The sequence below is a fragment of the Leuresthes tenuis genome, unplaced genomic scaffold, assembly GCF_036924035.1.
Source record: "Leuresthes tenuis unplaced genomic scaffold, fLeuTen1.0.hap1 SCAF_1, whole genome shotgun sequence".
Lineage (NCBI taxonomy): Eukaryota > Metazoa > Chordata > Actinopteri > Atheriniformes > Atherinopsidae > Leuresthes > Leuresthes tenuis.
The window spans coordinates 29073399-29090416 of record NW_027325355.1 but is presented as its reverse complement, the minus strand read 5'-3'; the positions used below and the strand labels follow the sequence as shown (position 1 = coordinate 29090416).

The 17018-nt window shown below is 44.7% G+C and overlaps 1 protein-coding gene across 1 annotated transcript; it reads right to left on the bottom strand.

Annotated features, from left to right (window-relative positions):
* Nucleotides 1-607: 607 nt before the first annotated feature.
* cyp27a2 (cytochrome P450 family 27 subfamily A member 2) lies at nucleotides 608-16443 on the bottom strand. Its single transcript, XM_072377531.1, has 10 exons — nucleotides 16156-16443; nucleotides 15396-15586; nucleotides 14517-14716; nucleotides 14244-14441; nucleotides 13985-14148; nucleotides 9850-10016; nucleotides 6267-6348; nucleotides 5978-6187; nucleotides 2994-3115; nucleotides 608-2511 (listed from the first exon to the last, which is right to left on the bottom strand). The coding sequence occupies exons 1-9, from the start codon at nucleotides 16399-16401 to the stop codon at nucleotides 2999-3001; spliced, it is 1575 nt and encodes a 524-aa protein (XP_072233632.1). The 5' UTR covers nucleotides 16402-16443; the 3' UTR covers nucleotides 608-2511; nucleotides 2994-2998.
* Between the last annotated feature and the right edge of the window lie 575 nt (nucleotides 16444-17018).

Here is a 17018-nt window from a genome sequence, read left to right as displayed (position 1 = left end):
TGGGATGTCCTTCAAGAAGCCTGGAGAACTATTCCTGAAGACTCCTTAAAGAAATGACAGAAAGCTGGTCTCAGAGGGTTCAGGCTGTGTTGGAGAATAAAGGAGCTCAGACCAGAGATTCACTTTAAAGCTGCTGAGAACTGATAAAAAACTCTGTTTCTGCCTCAGATTCTGGGTTTATATTTACCGATATGTTAATACAGAAACCGCTGCACCAATTTCCTGTTTTCCTGGCAATATGTAAAGAAATAGGGTGTGGCTCCAGACTTTTACACAGTGCTGAATGATACTTCTACAATTTTGGAAAATTAAGCAAAAAGGTACATTCGAAAACTGAAATAACAGCAAAGTTTAACAGAAATAAAGTTCTTATTCCGCCTCTTTAATCCACATCTTGAGGAGCTGAATAGTTCGTTGACATGTAAATAAGTTGGAAATATTCACCACTGCGTTTTTCTATCAAACACTGTTTTTTATTTTCCAGTTTTTTGAGAAGCAGCTTCTTAATAAACACAAAAGACGAAGCAGCATACAACTGTTATTTGAATTTGAAGTGTAAAAGAGGAAGAAAAACTTGATATTTTCAGTTTGAGTTTTCGGCCTGTTCAAAAGGATGTAATGAACTGCTATGTGATAAGTTAAAGTATCTGGATTAGAACCTAATCGAGAGATAATAAAAGAAACTAACTGACATCCAGTGGTGATTTGGCCCCATGTGGCCCTAAAACTTCCTCTTCTGGTTCATATACAGTGGTGATAAGCAACTTTACATTGTTAGCAAAACTGTGGAAGCAGCATAAAAAAAAGAAAATAGTAAAAACACATTTTCTTATTTTCTTATGTTGAATTTAAACAGCAAGCTGGACGGGTATAAAATCCATTTTAACGACATTAAGAGGAGTTTCCACCTCTGGTCAGCAGGGGGCAGTGTGCTCCATTTTTGTTCCTCGGCAGGCCTTTTCCATCCATTTTCTATTCCAACTCAGGATGGGGGGGGGGGGGGGGGGGGGGGGTGGAGCCTGTCCCAGCTGTCACTGGGCAGGGTGCGCTCTGGAGAGGTCGCCAAGAAAGACAGCCGTGCACGCTCACGCTCACTCTGAGGGTCCATTGAGAGACAGCAGTGAACCTAACACGCACGTTTCTGAAAGGTGGGAATATATTCGAACCAGGAACCCTCTTGTTGTGACCTTAAATTAAATTTCTTTACCTGGATTCTATGAATTAAAGTGCAAAGATGCAAATTGTGTGCAAATAACAAGCTGATCCCACTTAACTTTTGATTTGAGTGACTCAGCAGCTTCCTGATTCTTTCAGCTCTACAGTAATCTGTTGTAAATGTATTTTACAGACACAAGCATCCTTTGCTCGACATGTTTTAGATCTCCAGGCCAGCTGTGCATCCTGCTCAGAGATGGCAGGGTCAAGGATTAGTTGAAGGATCATAAATTGAAGACCAGATGCATAAAATTATTGCCGAGGTCTTCATGCAGCCAGAGCAATCATGAGTCAGGGTTTTGTTCACTCTAATGGAGAGATAATGAGAGAAACTGGGTTCAACTCTGGTCCGGTGGTAATTTGGTCTCATTTGGTGCTTAAGCTGCTTTATCTGGCTCATAAATATCAGTGAAATAACAGTATCTCCAGCTGTAAATAGGTTCAAACCAACCTCTTTCACATGGTTTATTTGATTTATTCATCTATATTAAAAAAGGTTATCTCTGATTGCTGAAATTGTCCAACTAAAAAACACATGAGTTTTACTGCAGATCTCAGCATTCGTGATGCTTTAAAGTACAGTGACATCTGAAAGTAACGTCTCCCAAAAATCCACAATGTTTTATCAGGAATATTTAGTTTCAATAAAGAAAAATATAAATGTTCTTATTTGTGCAAAAGCATTATAAACTTTTTAAGAAACATTTAGAGCTCAGTCATACATGGAGCCACTTCTAACATTTACATTGTAAGCAAAACTGTGCCTAAACAGCAGGAAAACATGTTGAATTAAAAAAGGACAAACAATCTGTTATTAGATTAAAAAAATACATTTAAAAATGTTTTATCGACAGCTGAATTTTGTAAAAATTAAATCAACCGCTTATAAAAAGGCTGTGTTTCCACCTCCTGGGGACAGGGGGCGCTGTGCTTCCTTGTGTGAGTCTTTACATTTTAAGCCAGAGACGTCAAACCAACGTGTTCCTGCTTTGTTACGAACAGGATTAACAGCAAACATGCAAATGAAGGTGCAAAGTGCGTTGAGTCAGCAAGCATCCACACATGAGGTGGACTCGTGCAGGAGGAGGCCTCCTCCATCACAGAAACTCTTATTCTTGCAGCTTTTCTCATAATATAACTATATAATTACTTATAACAGCATTTTACAGGATGCGCCGCTGTGCAAATGAGCGATCACGTGCGTTATCATGCGTTAGTCTGAGCGTTAGATACAGAGTTCTTCTTTGTGTGGATTTAATTTGCCCGCAGAGCCAAACTGGCCTCATCTGCTGGAAACTGCAGAAGAAGAAGAGAAATGTTTGTTAGAGAGCTGCTGGCGTGCAGGAAGTCTTCAAGGGAGAAAGAAATGAGGAACATAAGAAATATGTGACAAATTGCTCCAAAATAACTATGAAGCACTTCTCTAAATGATGAGAGATATACTGTAATTAATATAATTAACTTCCTGATATCAGGATGAGAAACAACTGACTCATCAAAGCAGAAAGGTGCCAAAAAGGAACTAATTTATGCTGAAACTGCGACTTATCTCTTTACATCTGTTCATTAATTCTCATTATGATTCTCTGTTTTAAATGACTGTTTTACAGTATTTTTTCTGATTGTAAAACACTTACATTCGGGATCAGGAAAGAGCCTTTCACACAAAGATAAGATCTTTTAACCTTCTGAAACAAACATTAACATTGTGCTGAAAAATGAACCGAACAAGGAAAACAGATGGGAGTCGTTTCAGTCCAAACACACGAAGTTCGTGCCTTTTTCAGGTTCTGGGCAGGAAGCGCAGGTTGATGGGTTCTGAAGGAATGAGCAGCGTTCGGGTCTTTGGCGCCACGGTCGGGGCTCCGTCCTCAGGCTCCACCTGGTAGTGCTGCATCAGCTGCAGGACAGATGTGCACAAATAAGATAAATACCAAATAGAAAGTGTCCAAAGAAATCAAAAAGGGGTTTATTTGTCTGACGTTAGGTGAGGATATTTAAGGAATAAAGTATTATTTAATCTCCAAACTGTCTAAGAGCCTGTCTCTTACTTTGGAGGAGCAGAACGTCTCCTAACAGGCTCTTACTTTGGAGGAGCAGAACGTCTCCTAACAGGCTCTTACTTTGGAGGAGCAGAACGTCTCCTAACAGGCTCTTACTTTGGAGGAGCAGAACGTCTCCTAACAGGCTCTTACTTTGGAGGAGCAGAACGTCTCCTAACAGGCTCTTACTTTGGAGGAGCAGAACGTCTCCTAACGGGCTCTTACTTTGGAGGAGCAGAACGCCTCCTAACAGGCTCTTACTTTGGAGGAGCAGAACGTCTCCTAACAGGCTCTTACTTTGGAGGAGCAGAACGTCTCCTAACAGGCTCTTACTTTGGAGGAGCCGAACGTCTCCTAACGGGCTCTTACTTTGGAGGAGCAGAACGTCTCCTAACAGGCTCTTACTTTGGAGGAGCAGAACGTCTTCCAACAGGCTCTTACTTTGGAGGAGCCGAACGTCTCCTAACGGGCTCTTACTTTGGAGGAGCCGAACGTCTCCTAACGGGCTCTTACTTTGGAGGAGCAGAACGTCTCCTAACAGGCTCTTACTTTGGAGGAGCCGAACGTCTCCTAACAGGCTCTTACTTTGGAGGAGCCGAACGTCTCCTAACGGGCTCTTACTTTGGAGGAGCAGAACGTCTCCTAACAGGCTCTTACTTTGGAGGAGCAGAACGTCACCTAACAGGCTCTTACTTTGGAGGAGCAGAACGTCTCCTAACAGGCTCTTACTTTGGAGGAGCAGAACGTCACCTAACAGGCTCTTACTTTGGAGGAGCAGAACGTCTCCTAACAGGCTCTTACTTTGGAGGAGCAGAACGTCACCTAACAGGCTCTTACTTTGGAGGAGCAGAACGTCTCCTAACAGGCTCTTACTTTGGAGGAGCAGAACGTCACCTAACAGGCTCTTACTTTGGAGGAGCCGAACGTCTCCTAACGGGCTCTTACTTTGGAGGAGCACAACGCCTCCTAACAGGCTCTTACTTTGGAGGAGCACAACGCCTCCTAACAGGCTCTTACTTTGGAGGAGCACAACGCCTCCTAACAGGCTCTTACTTTGGAGGAGCACAACGCCTCGTAACAGGCTCTTACTTTGGAGGAGCACAACGTCTCCTAAAAGGCTCTTAATTTGGAGGAGCAGAACGTCTCCTAAAAGGCTCTTACTTTGGAGGAGCAGAACGTCTTCCAACAGGCTCTTACTTTGGAGGAGCTGAACGATACCTTATCTGGGCTGGAAACCAGGAACAGTGTGACTCTAAAAGAAGCCTTCAGCAGCACATCATGGTTCATTCTGGCTCAGAGTGAGGATTTCAGCTTGTGTTTTGCTTATTTTTAAAGTAAAAATCCTCCCATTGTTGAAGGATATGAAAACATCTGGAGCTCGTGGAGGTGCCAGAGCTTGTGAGTCATATTTCCTCATCCCTCACCCTGGAGAGAGCAAAAAACATCTCCATCTCCGCCACCCTCTTCCCCACACAGGCTCGCACCCCCACACCAAACGGGATGAAGCTGTAAGGGTGGTGTGTGAAGGAGCCGAACGTCTCCTAACGGGCTCTTACTTTGGAGGAGCCGAACGTCTCCTAACAGGCTCTTACTTTGGAGGAGCAGAACGTCTCCTAACAGGCTCTTACTTTGGAGGAGCAGAACGCCTCCTAACAGGCTCTTACTTTGGAGGAGCACAACGCCTCCTAACAGGCTCTTACTTTGGAGGAGCAGAACGTCTCCTAACAGGCTCTTACTTTGGAGGAGCAGAACGTCTCCTAACGGGCTCTTACTTTGGAGGAGCAGAACGTCTCCTAACGGGCTCTTACTTTGGAGGAGCAGAACGTCTCCTAACAGGCTCTTACTTTGGAGGAGCAGAACGTCTCCTAACAGGCTCTTACTTTGGAGGAGCAGAACGTCTCCTAACGGGCTCTTACTTTGGAGGAGCACAACGCCTCCTAACAGGCTCTTACTTTGGAGGAGCACAACGCCTCCTAACAGGCTCTTACTTTGGAGGAGCAGAACGTCTCCTAACAGGCTCTTACTTTGGAGGAGCAGAACGTCTCCTAACGGGCTCTTACTTTGGAGGAGCAGAACGTCTCCTAACGGGCTCTTACTTTGGAGGAGCAGAACGTCTCCTAACAGGCTCTTACTTTGGAGGAGCAGAACGTCTCCTAACAGGCTCTTACTTTGGAGGAGCAGAACGTCTCCTAACAGGCTCTTACTTTGGAGGAGCAGAACGTCTCCTAACAGGCTCTTACTTTGGAGGAGCAGAACGTCTTCCAACAGGCTCTTACTTTGGAGGAGCCGAACGATACCTTATCTGGGCTGGAAACCAGGAACAGTGTGACTCTAAAAGAAGCCTTCAGCAGCACATCATGGTTCATTCTGGCTCAGAGTGAGGATTTCAGCTTGTGTTTTGCTGCCCTCTTTTCTCTGGATTCGCCCTGCTGCTCACTGGTTTCTGCACATCCTTCTGTTTGATTCATCGGTTAAACTCTCATCACTAACTGGTGCCTGCTTTCAGGCTCACAAACAGTTTTAATGAGTGTTGAATTGATGCTTGGAGAAAGATTTAAAAATTTAACTTTATCCCCTAAATAAATGTATCTGAAACTACGAGTGAAACGTTTTATGTCCTTATTTTTAAAGTAAAAATCCTCCCATTGTTGAAGGATATGAAAACATCTGGAGCTCGTGGAGGTGCCAGAGCTTGTGAGTCATATTTCCTCATCCCTCACCCTGGAGAGAGCAAAAAACATCTCCATCTCCGCCACCCTCTTCCCCACACAGGCTCGCACCCCCACACCAAACGGGATGAAGCTGTAAGGGTGGTGTGTGAAGGAGCCGGGCGTCTCGGCCCGCAGCCACCGCTCTGGGAGGAAATCCTCTGCTCGCACAAACTCTGCCTCATCGTGACTGGCTGCGTAATGACACAGATGAAACTGCGTCTGGAAACAGAAAATCTGGTTTACTCAGGGAGAACATTCAACCTGCACAACTGGAACAGCTTTCAAATGAAACCCTGACCTTTTTGGGGAACCAGTAGTTGTCCACAATCACTTCCTTCTCTGAAATAAAGCGTCCGTTTCCATGAACCACAGGATACAGACTGGTGCAGGAAAGCAGAAAGGGAGCATTTTGTAGGGATGTTTCATGCTTAGCTACAAAGATATCGCCTGAGCTCAGGCTGCAGACATAACAGGGCAGTGGAAGAATGACTCAGATCTTTTTTTCAGGTGAAAGAAGCATGATCACAAAACAGAAGCAACACACTGAAATGTAATTTCCACACTTTACAGCAAGCATGTGCAGACAGGCCTCGGCTATGAGGAAAAACGCAGTTCAGACCAATTACGAAAGTGCAGGGATGTTGCAAAAAAAGGGCGTCTTTGCCAAATGCCTGCTGAATATATTCTGCGTGATTTTACCTATAAATGTTGTGTGAAAAGTCAAATAAGTTGTGTAATAAGCCCCTCCCCCGACTCATATATCCTGTGAGCATAAAGAATTCAAAACCCCCTTATTTATGTAGATAAATGATGCAAAACTGTAACTGGATCTGTGAGTGCTGACCTCGTAAACCGCAGACAGAGAGAGCCGACTGCAGTCTGCACAAACCAGAGGGCTGAAGAAGAAATGACACTAAAATAAAAGCTTTTTCCGTACATTCGGATTCAAATTAGGTTAGAAGAAGAAAGCATTCTGGTGTGAAACATGGGAGAGGAAGTGTAATGGTTTGGTGCTGTTTAGCTGGATCAGGACTGTTTGACATCAACTTTCTACATCTAAATGATGATAAAACTGAATATATTGTGTTTGGGGAAACTGTGACGGCCGACTTTAGCACCTTGTCTTCAAAGCTCAGGTCAACCGTCAGAAATCTGGGAGTGACCTTTGACCTTTGACACTCATCTGAAGTTTGACAAACAAATTAACAATGTTGTCAGGACTAGTTTTTTCCAAAGTTCAAATGTTTTTAAGCCGTGACGACCTTGAGAAGCCTCCCTGCCCTAATAAGTTCAAGGTCAGACGACTGCGATGGACTTTATGTCGGCGTCTCCCAGCTTCTCTCAGTCGCCTTCAACTGGTGCAAAATGCTGCTTTTAACCAACACTAACAGACCTGTGCACATCACTCCTGTTCTTAACCCCCTTCATTGGCTTCCTGTCCTTTTATAGAACTGATTTTAAACTTTTAATATTTGTTTTTAAAGCTCTTAAAGGCCTCACCCCATCGTATTTATCTGAGCTTTTAACTGTAACCCTGGCAGAGCTCTGAGGTCAACAAATCAACTTTTGCTGGAAGTGTTCAGGTCAAAATAAAAGCCCTGGGGTGACCGAGCCTTTTCTGCTGGAATAAGGCCCCCCCCCCCCCCCAGATGCATCTTATTTCTGACCTGGGCCTCTTTAAATCAGGGCTAAAAACCTACTTATTTCAGATGGCTTTTAATACCCAGTAGTATGGAGACTCTTTTATATTATCTTAATCAATTTTGCTGTATTTTATTGCGTTTACTGTTATTTTATTGTTTTGTACTTATTCTTTTCTTTATTTATTATCTGCTGTAAAGCACTTTGGTACAGAAATGGATTGTTGTAAAGGGCTGTAAAATAAATCATATTTACATCACTGATGGATTCTGAATCATATCAAATATCAAACTAAATATCAAAAGAGAAAAAAGGTGAAGAAAAAAAAACCCAATCTGAGATAAAGTAAGAAAATGGATGGATGGACAGACTTGATGATGTTTTCAATCACATGTATGCAGAAATATAGAAGCCTTCAGGCACCGTCAGCTGCCTCGTGCTTCCTACTAAGAGCACTGGCAGTTTTCAATGGTTAAGACACAGTTTGTGAGGACAGAAGATCTCATAAACTGTCAGAGTCAGTGTGACGTGAGTTTTTAAAGCTAAACAACAGAACATTCAGGACTGCTTAAGGCCATTTGCATTCAGAAACGCCCTCATTTAACAAAATATGGTACCAAACGTCCCTTTAGAAATCATATGGAGATTGCTTGAAATAAAAAGACTCACAGCACAAAGAAATGTGTGACTAAGAAAAGGAAAGAACAAATGCTGAGAGAAAGGCTGCAGTTAGTGCTGTCAGTGAGAGAAAAAAACAAGAAATGGTTTGATATCAAAGCCAAAAACGTGACAGATATCTGCGACTGAAGGAGGGCGGAGAACAACACAACTCCCACCGTTGGACACAGACACTGACAGCTCTCCCCTGTTTGTCCAAAGAAGATCCACTTGTTTTAGGCCCAGAGTAATGATGCCATAACCCAGCTCAGTGACGGTCAGGAAACAGCACATCTGGGCCCTTTCTCCTGCCAAAAATTCACTTGGATCTTTTGGAAAGCAGCTCTCTGAGGACGCACGCGCTCCAGAGCGCACGTGTAGAGGAGTGAAAACAAGTTGTTACAACTAAATGAAAACGCTAAGTATAAAAATAGGCACCCCAACGTTATTTTATGTTTCTGTTCTTAGTTATTCTTTGCAGAGAGCGCTTTAGTGTTATTCCCTACAATTCCATACGCTGCCACTAGGGGCGCCTGTTACAATGGTGTCATAGAGAAGGTTGGGTACACAGAAGAAGAAGAAGAAGAAGAAACCCTCCTGTTTGACGCTAATGGAAGCTCATCTTATCTTTTCTGTGTCACAGCGTCACACGTTGAGGACAAACAGCCACATTAAGCCCATCCAAGGTTGCATGATCTACTAATAATGCTGATCACAGCTGCCACACATCTCTGGCTGTAACACTGTGCGTGTGCACGGTCACAGCTGTACTCAGTGTATTTTCACACATTCCTCAGTACAGCTGGCTGAATTCCACACATTGTGTGGGAATGTTCTTACATGCTGGCTCCAGAAATGAGGGCCAAGGATTGTTCCTCCTGCAAGCTGAGAAACACACAAGCCTTGGTGCAAAGGACAGCCTTGGCATTTGAGTGAAAAGATGTAACTGACACAAGCAGAAACTTGAAGATGTGCAAATACCAACAGAGTTCATTTTGGAACATGCCGAGATTCTGCAACAACAAAAGCAGACAGAGGCCCAGACTGGGAGCAGCTTCCTGTCGATTTTAATCTCAAACTGAGAAAAAGAAAACATTTCTCAAAAATGCTAAATCTTCCATCAGACTATCACATTTATCCTGCCGTCCCCCCGGCAGTGGGAGGGAATTTGAGGGTTTTTTTATGCACTCCACTGTTTTCTTGTTCTTTTCCTTTTTCAAGCCTTTGAAAACAGTATTTGAAGGGGAAAGTACAGAGTTCAGAGTTCTCAGTCTTCCCTGCTCCACCTCAAAATTGGCTCTAAATGTTCGCTTTAGGAAGAAAGCTTTGTTTGTTTTGGACAACCATGTTTGAGAGGAAGATCTGCCGTCATGGGAACGAAGCTGTGTTTTATTATTATTTTATAATATGTATTATCCATATCTTCCAAATGCAAAACAAAAAAAAGCCACTGAACCTGGCTTTAGTTGGACAAAGCAACAGCACCAGAGACAGATGCTGAGTCTGCTCAGCTAGAAGCCACGCCCCCTCACTGATTATAAGAGAGCTGAGATCTATTTTCAGCTCCAGACAGCTGTATTTACCGTAATGTCTCTTTGATGACCGCCTTCAGGTAGGGCATCCTGCCCAGGTCCTCTGTGGTCGGCTCCCGTCTGTCTGGACAAACCGAGTTCACCTCAGTGTGAAGACGCTCCTGAACCCCAGGGTCCCTCGCCAAATGGTACAAGGCCCAGGACAAGGTGTTGGATGTCTGAGATCAAGCGTGAGAAGAAGGAGGAGAAGGAAGAATATAAGATGCAGTAAATACCAACAGGTGGGCTTTGAATGCGTGTTGAAGCTGAGCCCGACTGTTACCTGATGAAATGCTGCTCAGAGCGAGTGATTTTAATCTGATCCACTCACTGAAAATCGAGTTTTTCACACAATGTAGCATCAAACCACTGCGTATTTCAGCCCATTTTCAGCCTTATTAGATGTTGAAATTTAGTTTTTGACAAATATGGTTCAGGATTCACATAAATGACCTATAATCTGTGAAGCATTTCATCCTTCCACACCACCTGCTCCTGAGCTGTGTGCCGGTCACACAGTTCACCTGTTCTCTGGAGATTTTCCAGTCTTACTCAACACCAACAGAAAAAGAAAAAAAATCTTCAAAAGGTATAAAAATTCAAAGTTTAAACATGTTTCCATCGCTGATAATCTAAGAAAAATCCGATTTAACAGCAGAAGTTGCATCAGGATGTGTTCCAGCAGGTGAAATCCAAGACAGAGGTGCTGCCAGACCTTCTATGAAGAAAATACTGTGAATATTTCAGTGTCCAAGAAAGGAATGTGTGTTCATATTTCAGTGATTAGCTGGAGTAATTTGACTGTGAGCGGCGCAGCGCTTCCAGGAGTTCACAACATAAATATCCCTGCTGAACACAACACACAAAGGAGAAGTTACTTTGTTTGGCTTCACGTCTCCTGCTCGTCGTGTCTGGGCATGTGATCTATCTTTAATTCCTGGAGGGGACAACAGGCAGAGATATGATGCCGTCCCTGTGCACACGCTGTTGTTTTGTGTGAAGCAGGTAAGTCCTGAGATGTGGCTGAAAGAGAAGCTGAAAGTCAAGACGAACAAGTCCCAGATCTGGTTTCCCCACGAGCTGAACGTAGGCTGTTCATTTAAAAACTCCATTTCACTTTCTCAATGCTGTATCTCAGCTGTTTTGCACTAAATGTCCGCCATACACCAGAATCTGGCTTAGGAATGAAAAAATAGCTTAAAAATACTTTAGATATTTACAGGAAATGTATTCTTTTACAGGAAATGCTAAATATATATATATATAAGAAAATAGGACTCTGCTTCTTCTACTTTAGCCAAACACACATCAGGTGTCAGTTTCCCTTCATATGTTGCATGATGATAATCACTGACAGTCATGTGAAAAAGAAACTCTTTCAGTTCTGAGGTTTAACACATCCACAAACCATCTGGACCTTCTTTCCTTCTTCCTAAACATCAACCTTCAACCTTTTCCACTGAGTCATTATTCACTGAAGAAAAACTGAGACAAACACAGAAGCAGTGGGTGAGAAACTAACTGAACCCCTGATGAGGTCTGGACTCTGACTGGACCATTGCAACACCTTGATTCTTTTCTTTTTCCCACATTCTGCTGTAGATCTGCTGCTGTGTTTGGGATCTTTGTCCTGTTGATGAGCCAGTTTCAGCCCAGCTTTAGCTGTGGGACAGATGGCCTCACATCTGACTCTAGAATACTTTGGTATCCAGAGGAGTTCATGGTGGACTCAATGACTGCAAGGTGCCCAGGTCCTGTGGCTGCAGAACCAGCCCAGATCATCAGCCCTCCACCACCGTGCTTGACAGCTGGTATGAGGTGTTTGTGCTGATATGCTGTGTTTGGTTTCCTCCAAACGTGCTGCTGTGCATTAGGACCAAACATCTCCACTTTGCTCTGGTCTGTCCAAAGGACATTGTTCCAGAAGTCTTGTGCTTTGTTCAGATGCAGCTTTGCAAACCTAAGCTGTGCTGCCATGTTCTTTTTAGAGAGAAGAGGCTTTCTCCTGCAGCCCTTCCAAACAAGCCATCCTTGTTCAGTCTTTTTCTAACTGTGCTGTCATGACCTTTAACCTTTAACATGCTAACTGAGGCCTGTAGAGTCTGAGATGTAGCTCTGGGCTTTTTCACCTTGGGGTGACCTTTAACCTTTAACATGCTAACTGAGGCCTGTAGAGTCTGAGATGTAGCTCTGGGCTTTTTCACCTTGGGGTGACCTTTAACCTTTAACATGCTAACTGAGGCCTGTAGAGTCTGAGATGTAGCTCTGGGCTTTTTCACCTTGGGGTGACCTTTAACCTTTAACATGCTAACTGAGGCCTGGAGAGTCTGAGATGTATGACCTTTAACCTTTAACATGCTAACTGAGGCCTGTAGAGTCTGAGATGTAGCTCTGGGCTTTTTCACCTTGGGGTGACCTTTAACCTTTAACATGCTAACTGAGGCCTGTAGAGTCTGAGATGTAGCTCTGGGCTTCTTCACCTTGGGGTGACCTTTAACCTTTAACATGCTAACTGAGGCCTGTAGAGTCTGAGATGTAGCTCTGGGCTTTTTCACCTTGGGGTGACCTTTAACCTTTAACATGCTAACTGAGGCCTGTAGAGTCTGAGATGTAGCTCTGGGCTTCTTCACCTTGGGGTGAACTTGCTGGGACGTCCACTCCTGGGAAGATTGACAGCTGTCCTGAATGTTTTCCACTTGTGAATAATCTTTCTCTCTGTAGAATGATGGACTCCAGATAGTTTGGAAATGGCCTTATAACCCTTGTTAAGGGTTTTCAGCCTGATCTTAAAGGTAGAGAGGGTGTCTGCTTCCTGAAGCCAAACTGGCAGCTGGTTCCACAGAGAGGGGCCTGATAACTGAAGGCTCTGCCTCCCATTCTGCTTTTAGGGGCCTGATAACTGAAGGCTCTGCCTCCCATTCTGCTTTTAGGGGCCTGATAACTGAAGGCTCTGCCTCCCATTCTGCTTTTAGGGGCCTGATAACTGAAGGCTCTGCCTCCCATTCTGCTTTTAGGGGCCTGATAGCTGAAGGCTCTGCCTCCCATTCTGCTTTTAGGGGCCTGATAACTGAAGGCTCTGCCTCCCATTCTGCTTTTAGGGGCCTGATAGCTGAAGGCTCTGCCTCCCATTCTGCTTTTAGGGGCCTGATAACTGAAGGCTCTGCCTCCCATTCTGCTTTTAGGGGCCTGATAACTGAAGGCTCTGCCTCCCATTCTGCTTTTAGGGGCCTGATAGCTGAAGGCTCTGCCTCCCATTCTGCTTTTAGGGGCCTGATAACTGAAGGCTCTGCCTCCCATTCTGCTTTTAGGGGCCTGATAGCTGAAGGCTCTGCCTCCCATTCTGCTTTTAGGGGCCTGATAACTGAAGGCTCTGCCTCCCATTCTGCTTTTAGGGGCCTGATAACTGAAGGCTCTGCCTCCCATTCTGCTTTTAGGGGCCTGATAACTGAAGGCTCTGCCTCCCATTCTGCTTTTAGGGGCCTGATAACTGAAGGCTCTGCCTCCCATTCTGCTTTTAGGGGCCTGATAGCTGAAGGCTCTGCCTCCCATTCTGCTTTTAGGGGCCTGATAACTGAAGGCTCTGCCTCCCATTCTGCTTTTAGGGGTCTGATAACTGAAGGCTCTGCCTCCCATTCTGCTTTTAGGGGCCTGATAGCTGAAGGCTCTGCCTCCCATTCTGATTTTAGAAACTCTGGGAACCACAAGTATTATTCATTCTGGTCAGAACTGAAGAAGCAAAATGTTTCCCACGTTGAGGTGTGACAGAAGCGTTTTTCAAGAAGTGTGAAGCAACAAAGTCAACTGATAAGTTGCACAACAGTGCGGTTTTACTCAGCTAAGACCTGTGCATTATTTTGCACTTCTGTGTCTAATCTAATGTTGGACTGAAATTAGAAATTTTCCATTGATTCTTCTTAAACTTTTCCCACCTAGAAAACCACCAGAAGGCATTAGTTGAAGCTCAAATGATAGATTTTGAGACTAATCCCTGAAAAACTACCTCTGGGGATAAGAAAGACACTTTCAGATTAAAACCACCAACGTCACGTGTTTTAAAATCAGGATTCCAGATAAATTCCAGGCTTGCTGTGAGGTTAATGTGTTTGCATGTCAGTAATATCAGTAATAACACTGCAGAACGTGTCACCGTGTCGACCCCTCCCAGCATCAGCTCTGTCACACTGATATAGACTTCAGCTCTGCTCAGCTTGTCAGAGGCGAGCAGGTAAGTCAGGTACATGCCCTCTGCAGGCTCCCCACTGCACACCTGAGCTTCTATTTCAGCCATCCTTCTGTCGATGAGTGTCTGGGCTGCGGAGCAAAAGCACAACGTGTAACTGAGCCACAGCCGGGCCGAAGCTGGGGCCTCAGGCTGCGTGATTTTGCTGTTTCATGCCGAGACGTACCCACATCATAGAGGTCGTCCCAGGCCTGGACGAAGCGCTTCCAGAAGGGAACGATGCTGCGGCTCCAGCGTGGGAAGATGATGACAATGTCAGACAGCATCAGCATGTCATTAACGGCAGCGATGAAGCGCAGCGTGTCCTGGGGAATCTCCTCCTGGAGGCATCCCAGCCGGGTCTCAAACAAGATGGAGGATATCCCTGTAGGTTGGAAGGTAAAAGACTCAAAAGAAGGCTCTTCTAACCGTCTGATGATCTGATCGCAGCAGCTCCCACCTTCAAAGCCAAACTTGTAGAGCTCAGCTGCCAAATCTGGAACTGTGGCCCGGTCCCGACTGCGGCTGCGAAGGAACTCGATGCGTCGCAGCAGATCTCCAACCACCTGGTGGATGATGGGGGCGTAGGCTGACACCTCCTGCAGCTTCAACATTTTGGGGTTCAGGACGCTGCGAATTCGGTACCACTCTGGTCCTGTGCTGCAGAGTCACAAAGAGAAATAAGGATCTTATTTCTGTGACCTCACAGGATGCAGCTCTCAAAGAAGTAAGAAATGTTCCTTCAGGGAGGGAACCAGTCTCAGATGCAGTGCTTTTACTCTGAAAGGTTTCAGTAAGTTCCAACGACCTCAGTTAAGAAGCTTCTATGAAATCAGACTTAAAAAACCTTAAAAGGGGAACTCCGGTATATGAAGTGGTCCCAGTAGAGTGCCTGTGTAGAAATCCCTTCGTTAGCTCTCCTTTAGCTGCAAGTAGCCACATAACAGCAGCTATGAGCTAACAGAGCTATAGCACACGTTCATTCATTCATTCTTCTTAAAGTATTGGTGAAATAAAGACAGATAATGCCTTATTTAGAGGCTCTAAGCCCCGTTCTCTCCGTTATATGGATCTCCAGTTATCTAAATATCTTCTGAAGGACGCCGACTTTCACCAAACTGTTCTCGGTAAGCAGATGAACGTATTTCATGCCAGAAATAAGGTCTAAAAACACCGGAGTTCCCCTTTAACGTGTTAACTTCAGGGAGATTTTTTGGGACAGCAGAAGTTTACTGATCTACTAAACCTGAGTCAACGCAGGAAGTGATGAACCATGACGACGTACATGTGAGCCCAGCAGCTGTGTGTCAGATACAGATGTTACTGCAGTGTCACTCACTCCACATGCAGGCCGTATGCCTGGCCCCTCAGGTCCCTGTACTCCCTCCAGTGAGGCAGCTCAACTCGGACTGGGTAGCGGCCTTCCTGCTGGATCACCTGAGCTATGAGCTCTGGAGACGCCACGTTGACAATATCGTACGGTCCGAACCTGGAGCGCCAGATGGGCCCATACAGACTCTTCTGTAAACGCTGGGAAATGATGCTGCTGTGTCAGAGTTGAACATGTTTTCACACAAGTCTGGAACTGCAGAACTCCCTCATTTAATAACCTGAGATGGTTCATTGAGTTTAATAAAGAATCTGTTCCACATCAGTTAAGACTGAGTTAGTTTCATTTTTAATAGGTTATTTCGGACCTGTTGATTTGTTTGTTATGGTTTTATTTTCTAAAGTGTTTTATCCATAATGTTAGAAATGGTTTAAAAAGTCATTGAAATAGTAAACATTTTTAGATCATTGAAGCTTATTGAGGATTTTATAAATACATAATTTTGCAAATGAAGACTGATATGTAGCTGCTTCACTGCCTTCTATCTTTAATATCTTAGAGAGACAACATAAAGAAAAACTGCAACTTTAGCTGTGCTTTGATCAATTTGATTGTAGCCTTTTAAACCCTTAAATTAGCTCAATAATTCAGGCAGTACAAATACATTCTCTGTCTGAACGTCTCTCGGATAGAACTGGCTCTAAAACAGCTGCCTGCAGCCATGAAGCACTTTGCTCTCTCTTCCAGAGCAGCTGCCTTCGTCTTCTACCTGCAGGAGGTGGCCTTTGTCCGCATATCCTTTGACAAACAGCCAGAACAAGGTGGTGGACCAGCTGGGCCCCGGAAGGTCATCGATGCTCTTCAGCTTCTCCGCCTGTTCAGTGGTCGCCTGGACGTTGAGGTTCCTCCTGGAGGCCCAGTGCCGGAGCCCCTGTCCGGCCGGGGGGAGCCACAGTGTCCCCGAGCAGAGCGCAGGGAGACGGTGAAGCCGGGCAGCGGCCGCCCGGGAGCTCATGGTGGAAGCTGTGTGTCTGCAGAGTGCTGGCGGAGGAATGCTGCTTCAGAGCTTACATTGTGTGTCTCCCCCTGCAGACAGAACTGCAGCAACTGCTCTGTTCACCCCACAATCAAAGTGTTTGGATTAATCAGCAGAAAATGAGACTTATCGTGATGACGGGCTTTCATTTTACACACATTAAACGCTGTAAGGTTCCAAAGTAAAGGTGGCCAGTGCCTCGTGACAAATATCACATCATAAAGATGATTAATGAAGTTTCACCGACATCTGGTGGTCACATTCTCTGCATTTTACCCACACTTCTGAGCCCCCAAACACCAGCGAGTTTCATGTTCTCAGCTGTTATAAACTGATTCGGACATTTTTTTTACATAAATATCTGTATATATACACAGATGTGAGTATTTTGATCTTTTTAGGGTGCATCAGTGATTAAACCGTCCAACTTTTGTGCCGTTCTGACCCATGAGTGATTTATAAAGACTGTATAAAGGTCAGGGTAATAAGTCCCAGAGGGAAACATGTAACTCCCAGCCGGCAGTGGGGGGGCTGTGGCAGAGAGACAGTGATGACATGTAGATTTCTTTAGGTGCCTGCAGAGATTCTACGTCTCT